General features: G+C 36.2%; 1 protein-coding gene across 7 annotated transcripts; it reads right to left on the bottom strand.

Moving 5' to 3' along the window:
• Positions 1-369: 369 nt before the first annotated feature.
• On the bottom strand, positions 370-7,894 carry LOC116128132 (myosin heavy chain, non-muscle). 7 transcript variants are annotated; one of them, XM_031413813.1, is made up of 14 exons: positions 7,525-7,894; positions 7,082-7,266; positions 6,883-6,986; positions 6,578-6,658; positions 5,863-5,966; positions 5,687-5,773; positions 4,948-5,150; positions 4,073-4,274; positions 3,924-3,974; positions 3,712-3,822; positions 3,538-3,597; positions 2,894-3,018; positions 1,131-2,292; positions 370-691 (listed from the first exon to the last, which is right to left on the bottom strand). In XM_031413813.1, exons 1-13 carry the CDS (start codon positions 7,792-7,794, stop codon positions 1,134-1,136), a joined length of 2,742 nt encoding a protein of 913 aa, XP_031269673.1. In that variant the 5' UTR covers positions 7,795-7,894; the 3' UTR covers positions 370-691; positions 1,131-1,133. The 7 variants fall into 7 exon arrangements, with proteins under 7 accessions (XP_031269673.1, XP_031269674.1, XP_031269675.1 ...); XM_031413814.1 differs by having other exon boundaries at positions 371-671; XM_031413815.1 differs by having other exon boundaries at positions 371-665.
• Positions 7,895-8,858: the final 964 nt, after the last annotated feature.

Here is an 8,858-nt window from a genome sequence, read left to right as displayed (position 1 = left end):
GTCCGGATCTATCACCGCCCTACTATGATAATCTCTGACCTAAATTCACTGCAAATAACCACTCAGTTACGTACAAGCCTCCAATACCTCCCACTTCTTTTTAAAGACATCAATCATCACGCCAGCTTAAAGTAAGTTTAAGAGTGGGTTACATTATGCGTAGGTGCTGATATGTTTGACAATCAACAATTTATTTGGGTTTCTGCCACTGATTGTCCAAAGTATCCCTTTCAAGCTCAATCAGATTTACACTTCACCACCTTCATGAGTCTTGGTTTACTCCAGAATTTCTTTTTACCAAATACCAAGAGATAAAGAGAGAGAAGCACATGCCTACCGCATTGACTTTCTATTTCAGAGCTTTCACATTTCAAGAAGTAAACTCAACACCTCAATAATGTTTCTCTAGACCTGCAAGGTGCCCCCAGCATTCCAACAGGAATTGAAAAACTTTAACATAAAGTTATGTCCTTCAAGCGAACAAAAGAATATAGCAGTCAATGTTTAGCTCCCTCAAACCTATCTAGTGCATTCAAAAACATAAATAGAACAATGCTAATACAAATAGATGTGGAAAGACTTTGAACTCTCTGCAGCTGTCATAAGATTCAAACTCTCACATTATAATGGCAGAGCCCACTGTAATTCTGTGAATATCCCATGTGCTGTCTCTACAAAACAACTTTATGAGCTGAAAAAAATTATTATTATATGAAATGAGCGGCCAAAATAGCAAGTTAAAATGAATAACTCTTCGCAGAAAATCAGTCAGTATAAGATGATACTAACTTACAAGCCTACAGTAAACTAACAACTATTGTCAACAAATATCATATTTTATATTCATGGTGTTACTTTTTATGTTACAAGTATTCACTAATAGTAACAACTTCCGGAAAAATCTGGAGTTAAAAACCAATCACCAATTTAAGCACTACCTTGGGAGTCAGCATGCAGAAACTGTTATTGCTTAAGGCAAGCGCAGGCAAGAAATCCCACATGTACATTAATCCTAATAAGAGGATACAGAATAATAAACAAACAGATGAAGAAAATATACAACTGCAGTACCCTTTCTCTAAATCCATCCATGAAAATGATTAAATAAATAAATAAATAAAACAACATGCCTGCTATCCAAGAGAACCGTCCTGGGTAGCATCATCATCATTTTGACCCTCATTAGCTTGATCACTGCCTTCGGTTTCTGCACCCAAAGTGGATCCACCTTTACCATCCACTCTATCATTATTATCATCACTGTCAGCACAGCCTTCGGTATCTGAGCTGGAAGTGGAACCTTGTTTTCTTCTCCCTTGATCCAAATCATCATCCATAGCACCACTAAACTGCTCCTTCAATTGAGGAGCAACTATTCCAATCATCTCACTTAATTTTTGACATTCACGATTCAATCTGGTAGGAGCAGCCTTTGAAATTGGCACACATTGACTTTCTGCCACTGGAGCACTGGAATCATGTAGACCTAGGGCACCTTCCTCATCATTGTCTCTACTTCTAGGAGATTCATTATCACCACTTCTAGGAGATTCATTGTCACCAAGCACTGAAGGAGCAGTGCTGCAAAGCCAGCTCCCAGCTACTTCAGAAGTTAGAAGGTCTGCTGTTCTGATGGTTCCTCCAGGTTCTGTATCCTCGAGCGCTTTTTGATTCTCAGGAGGATTATTTTGGGAGTCTTGAAAAGTTTCCCGACAAATTTGGCGAATCCGCTCATCACTTTCATGCATATGGGCTTCATCATCAATCTGCATTGTATCCCCAGCTAAAGTTCCAGATTTGTCCAAATCAATGTTTCGTGCACCATCAATTCCAGGGCTTTCAGTTTCAAGAACTTGCTCAGTTCCAATGGTATCTCCCTCCAAAATAGGTGCTGTGCCAACACCATCAATATCAGAACCAAAGCCACCCTTACAAGTGCGGTTTGCACTTGTGAATTCTGCCTCTTGAGTATTTTGGCCTTCTTCCTGACTTCTGATGTCACAGTCGTGCTTCTCAGTAGCACTTGCTTCATCACTAGAAGTAACAATCTGAATTCTATCAAACCTCTGGGCTGAAGTAGCAGAACCAGCCTTCATAGTTGGTTCTTTTTCTCTGACTATAGCTCCATTAATGTTGACGTTAGTTCCATTGAGGTCAATATCAACTGAGGTATTCTCATAATTTTCCTCATCTTCCAGAGTCCTCTGCATAGCCTTTAGTTGTTCCTGCTGCTTGGCGAACAAAACTTGAATCTCTGCAGTTGTGGAATAAAATGCCCTTAACTGAGTTTCCCTGGATGGAAATTTCAGGCATATTAAAAAAATAGAAACCTGAAATCTCCCATAGATAATCAAATATGTAATAACCACCCAACGCACTTGTCTGCTATTGGGAGTGCAGAGGCATATTTTGATCAGCCAAACATTAATCACAGAGGGGAATGAAGAAACAACTCCAATTAACCGCTAAATTGGGAGCTAAATCATTCAAAAGCTTCCCAGAAAAGAGAGGGGAGGGGGAGAACCATTAAAGGCAAATATCAAACAACAGTGAGGCTTAAGTATACTTACCGAAGCATAATTCTTTCCCTTGCAGCTTTTAGTCTCCGTCTCTCAAAATCAAGATCACGCATTGCACCATTTATCTCAAGTTCAAGAGTAGAAACTTTAGCCCAAGCTTCTTCTCGTGCCGCCTGCTACCAACAGCANCTATTGGGAGTGCAGAGGCATATTTTGATCAGCCAAACATTAATCACAGAGGGGAATGAAGAAACAACTCCAATTAACCGCTAAATTGGGAGCTAAATCATTCAAAAGCTTCCCAGAAAAGAGAGGGGAGGGGGAGAACCATTAAAGGCAAATATCAAACAACAGTGAGGCTTAAGTATACTTACCGAAGCATAATTCTTTCCCTTGCAGCTTTTAGTCTCCGTCTCTCAAAATCAAGATCACGCATTGCACCATTTATCTCAAGTTCAAGAGTAGAAACTTTAGCCCAAGCTTCTTCTCGTGCCGCCTGCTACCAACAGCAAAAAAACCTCAGCGTAAAAATATAACTTGAATGAAGTTGCGACCATATAAAAGTACGTGACCAGATAAACTCAGTGATGTATTTTGAAAGCTCAGACATACTTCAACTTAAAGATTCAAGACTTAACAATATAAATGAAAAAATGATAAAACAAAAAAACTACGGCAATTCGCATTTTAGAATTGTTCAGTTATTACCTACATAATTTATACAAATAAAGTAAAATGCTTCGTCAATAATGACATATCTGCTCAAACATTATCCTTATAAGTTTTTATTATAGCAAAGAAACTGCCAACCATACCAAGAACACACACAAGTACTCTTTTCACTTTCACTGGAGGATAGGATCATGTTAAGGATATGAAAAATGAAACTCAAAGTGCAAAGACTTCACAGACAACAGCAACAATTTTAATGATACAATTTCTAGAGAGTGACAGCTGAGAGGGAGTCAAATAGGGGCAATTGGACCTTAATAATTAATATTGAACTATTTCTAAATACCTTTTCGCTCTCAAGCTCTTTGCTCAACCGTTTAATTTCATGCTCAAGTTCTTCCACTCTCTGCTCCAAAAAATATAATGCACAATAAATAACAGGTCTGTAATCTAATTACAGAAGGTTATAACCAAAATGAACATAGAAATATGTACTCAATTATATCAAGTTGGCACTAACTGCCATGATTACTTTTTTTCCACTTGCTGAGGCCAGTTGTTCTTCACAAACTTGAGTTTCCAGCTGGCGGATTTTATTATCAGAGATAACCAATTTTTCCCTAGTCTCATCCTGTGGCATAAAGAAATTTAGAAGTAGATCTTTAATTATGTGGGAAAGAACAGGGATAATTAATTTAAAATTTAAAAAATCGGCAGTCATGAGGATAGTACCAATTTGAGCTTCAAACTTTCAACTTGCGAAGAGCTTTGTTTCTCTACTATCTGATTGCATATGCAAAAGATTGCATACTCATGAGTCTTCTAAAATAAATCATCAACGAAGAAAATTGAACCTATGCTATAATTAAAATCCTCCTTACTTGAAGCTTGTTAATTACTTCTTGATGCTCTGTTTCTCGTCTTGAAGTGGCATCTTGGAGTCGTTTTAACTCTTCTTTAGCCTCTGACTGAACTTTCTGCACTGCTGCTTTTAAATCAGCTTCAGACTTCTCTCGTTCTACTCTTCTCTGATCTCGTTCTTGATCTAGTTGCTCCTTGAGTTCAGCTATAGATAACTTCTGACTAAAAGCAAGAAGTTTGACTATTACTGTATATTCTCAAATTTTCTCACATTTATGCTGCCACATTATAGCTTGTCTCTCAGAGTTTACATACGCTAGACGAAACTCCCAAACATAAAGAGACATCCACAACGAACAGACATAAAGGAAAGCTCAAGTAACAATTAGCTAATGCCATTAAGAATTGAAGCTATACTGGGCATAAACAACATTAATGACGCTACTACAAATCTGCTATAGCCCTCAGACAATAATATAGAGAAATGCTAAAGAAATCTCATGTAATCCAATTAGCTAATACCTTTGACAAGTTGTACTAAGCACAAAAAAACATTAACTATTCCACTGCAACTTCAGTGTAGCAAGCAGATAATAAACCAAAATGATATTAACAATTTCTGAGTAAGAAACATCTCCTCTCTTTTAATAAATCTCGCTAAGAGTTGCCTAGTTCTTCAATGAACTTCAAACAAACCAATGAACAATTAAAATAAGTAAAAAAGGACTCCGCATCATAATCTAGCGCTACTGAAAATGTTCATCTCTTTGCCCTTGGCACAGTATAAGAAAGCATATTTGAAACCCAATATTCATGCACAATATAGATATGAAATTTCCATTTCAATTCATAAAAATCATAAGCACATTAGTAGTAAACATAAAATGCTCTTCACCTCTTCATTATTTCATTTGCTTCAGCGCATGATTGCATGGAAGCACTAAGTCTTTCATTAAGGTCTTCTATAGCATGTTTCTGTTCAGCTGATATTCTACTGACATCCACCAGCTCTTTCTGCTTAATGTCTAACACATGTTGCAACTCTTTGAGTTGATCAAGGTATGATTTGGCAACCAAATCTTTCATTTCCTTCATTTCCTGCAAATTAATTAGTATCATACTTAAAACCCGACATTAAGTCACCAGAAAACAGAGGATTTGCAGATGTTACATTTGCAACACATATTGCCTCATTTTGAACAATATATACTCCAAAAAAATAAATAAAATCACGAACAAAAATTTAAAGGATGCAACTTTCCTTCATCATCCCTTTGTAATGAATGGTTACCCACAGTTAAAATAAATGAATCAGTTGTAACACGTAGTTAATTGTGGCATAGGTAAAAAACCATTTTGAGTAACAAAATAGAACAACTCAGCTCCAACAAAAGTCCTGGTCTCATTCAACCACACTTCTTCTCAACCCTTCAAACTGAAAAATTATACGACTAAATGATGTAATGAAGGAAATGTAACGTGCTTTGTTTCTTAATATATAAAAATCCTGATCCTGTCCATTCAATTAAAGCATTTTTTGAGACTCTCATATGCTAACAGAGTTACAAGATTGTACTAAAAGATACAGGTGCATTGTGGAAGAGAAGAAGTAGCAATTCATTAGAAAAGCATACATTTTCATGATGCTCACTAAGTGAGCGGTTCTCATTGCGCAATGTATCGATTTCAAGGACCTGACTTTCCAATTGCTTCCTTAACTCCTGCATGTAGCAGAGCAAGATCATAAGCACTTTAGTAGATATTCTAGGATTCAACGATCATTAGCCTCATGAATTCATAATAAAAATACCGTGTTTGATCGCTGAAGACTTCGAAAATCGTCAAGAGATAGAGGACCATCAGGAGAACCGATTCCGATACCTTTAAGTCTCTTATTTTCAGAAACATATTCCTCTGTCATCAGACCAATAAAAAGCAGTTCATAAAATTATCAATTTGTAAGGATGTGAATCCATAATGGGTGAAACGAGCAGTGTTTAATCCCAAAGGCAAAGCACTCTGTCTACTCTTTTTTTAACAAAATAAGGCCTTAGATACATGAAAATAATGTGTTCTTCCATATTTTGCCAAAAGATCAACATAACCATAAGAAATAGCAAAGTAAGAACCATTACTTTAAACAACATAATGAATTTCGCTACATGTTATTTGCTTCAGAATTCAATCTTCATTAATGGGTTTTCGATGCAAAAAGGCTGCCAATATCTATATGATCAAGAAACATTAATGCAATTGAACTTCTATGAAATTAACAATATGATACAAGAAAAATGTTTTACAAAACTTGCAACAGATAAACAGGTGAAAAAAATTGACCCCTTGATATCATCATGATTTTCACAACCATAAAATATAGCATTTTGTCACTTTATATTTTTAGAATTAAAAAATATCACCAAATGTACCAAGAATCCAAGTGCATATGTAACTGGCTGTCCACTGAAGCAAAATTAAAAGGAAGAAGTACATAATTACAAGATGACTGATGCCTCTAATGAATATACCTGCTTTTCTTTTTGGAATGGCACCAACCATCAAGGCAGAGGACCTAATGACTTCTCGATATACAAATGCAAATGCAAGTTCTGTTATAAGTTGTAGACAAAAAAAAAATTAGTTCTAATTTGTCCGACCGCAAACAGCCCATAGATTAAAAGCAAAAACCGTCATTGGATAAAATATTTTTTGCAATAATAGAAAGGCCAGCAATTTTATTTTTCTTCTAATGAACACCCCACCAGTTAACTCAACATGACCATAGTACTCAACCATAAGGAAGTATCCCGGGTAACTTAGTAATAAAAATTACCATGATGTGGAGGGGCAGCAAATGATATAATATCTCCATGATGGACCTTGACTTCGGAGATATTTTTCTTCAACCGGTTCCAGTTGAGATAAGTTCCATTTGTGCTGTGACAGGCAAGAGCAGTCAATTTTTTTTTTCTTTGTTCTCAAAATTTTCTTTTAGATAAAATAATGATTAGAATTTCTGAGCAAAACACAACCTAGTATCTTTCAAGAAGACAGTTACGTAACCATTACATAAATGTTCTACATCTTCAGTAGCAACCCTCTTCCTATAAATCTTACAGTGGTTTGCACTAACTGCATTTGATTCAATCTGGAAACGCGTATCTTCTACTAGACGGCCAATGCAATGTTCATCCACAGTCAAAAGCATATTCATACCCTGGCTTACAAGAACATCATCAGTTTAACCCATATCATACAAATATGTCGTATCCTCGTAAAATTAACGAATTTCAGGGGGAAAAAAAGTGGGGTTCGTAAAAGCTGGATCAAATTATAATAACTCAAATTCTTAGAATTAAAGGCTAAGTATTTATAATTTTATGCTAAAAATTTAAATTCAAATTTTGTGCTCAAATAGCCAAAAGAGAAAAGTTATTACTTTAAAATAAGTTAGGGTTTATGTAGCGCTACGTACTTGGTGGCGTTTACGGGCATTGTTAGAAATTGCAGTGAGTACGGCCCAGACATTTGGGTCGTAATTTTGGAGAGGCTGGGAGGCGTAATTGGCGGCAACTGAGATGATGAAATCTTTAGGGCTGAGCGGCTTCTTTGGCGAAGTGTCGTTAGGGTTTTGATGAGGGTGGGAGGAACTGGTTTGTGAGACATTATCTATGGGACTGGGAGTAGGACTGGGTTTTGGAACTGTTAGGGTTTCCTGGTTATGGTTGTCTTCTTTGATGCCCATTGAAGAGTGAGGGGAAAAAAGGCGGGGAATTTGTAACCCTAACTACAACTACTCCACTCACTCTAAGCTAGTGTTGAAAACTAATAATTGTTAGTCGTAGCTAGTACGCTTCTTATGAAATAAAGTACTTCAGGAATCAAGAGGACCGGTTAGAATAAATGCAGTTGAGCCGATCATTTCTCACATTGCCACGTCAAAATGTCTAACGTCCGCTGAAACGGCACTCATTTAAAAATAAAAAATAAAATGAAATGAAACCCACTCTTTTTTTTTTTTGTTTTTTTACAGAAGCTACTATTTTGAAATAAGAATTCTCAAACACTCTCAATTGTGGAGGCTGATGACAAACCAATTTATTGGAGAGTTTTCAAAAACCACCCAAAGATTTAGTTAAAATATTAGTTTCAAAATAATTTTTTTCTCGTAGACCACCCAGTGTTCTGTTGAGAAGTAATGAGAACTATAGTTAAAATGGAACTTCCAAGAAAATAAGAGAAGAAAGGCAAACCGTTACCTGTACTAATAGCTGACCACCATGACCAAAAACATAGATTTTCCAAATAAGATTCACAAAACCCAAACTCAGGCTAAATTTCTCACCATATAGGCACAAAAGAGGAAAATCCTGCAAAAGTTACATTTCCGAACCTTAGAAGTTAGTTCAAAGTAATTAATCTAAGAGGATAGTGATAAAATATTGGTTATTGACAAACTAAGACCTCACCAGAGATGTTCTAAATTCTAATAAAGTTGTCCAGCAAGGGGCGTAGGTTGTATTGTTGTGACACAATTGAGTGTTCCTGATCCTGTTTGCATTTGCAAAAGCCCAAAAGTCAATCAGTAACGTTAGATTTTAATTGAGGAGGAAAAGAAAATACCATAACATGCATTAACATTTAACTTTCTTCAGGCAGAAGTGTTGACATTGAGTGGACAAGTTGCACAGCAACTAAAAATCAAAATGCAGCCAGCTAGTACTCAAAATTCAGCGATGCCTAAGAAAATATGTTTGGTTTATTGAATTAGACAATATTTACATGCTATTGCAAGATATCTAGTACATT

Source organism: Pistacia vera, unplaced genomic scaffold (assembly GCF_008641045.1).
Source record: "Pistacia vera cultivar Batoury unplaced genomic scaffold, PisVer_v2 Contig197, whole genome shotgun sequence".
NCBI lineage: Eukaryota > Viridiplantae > Streptophyta > Magnoliopsida > Sapindales > Anacardiaceae > Pistacia > Pistacia vera.
This window is presented reverse-complemented; position numbering and strand designations above follow the sequence as displayed.

Coding starts and splice junctions, on each gene's coding strand:
- LOC116128132 (XM_031413813.1), bottom strand. CDS start 7,794: ATGGGCATCAAAGAAGACAACCATAACCAGGAAACCCTAACAGTTCCA. Junction 3,598..3,711: donor GAAAAAAAGTAATCATGGCA/GTTAGTGCCAAC, acceptor TTTTTGGAGCAG/AGAGTGGAAGAACTTGAGCA. Junction 2,293..2,893: donor AGGGAAAGAATTATGCTTCG/GTAAGTATACTT, acceptor ATTTCCATCCAG/GGAAACTCAGTTAAGGGCAT.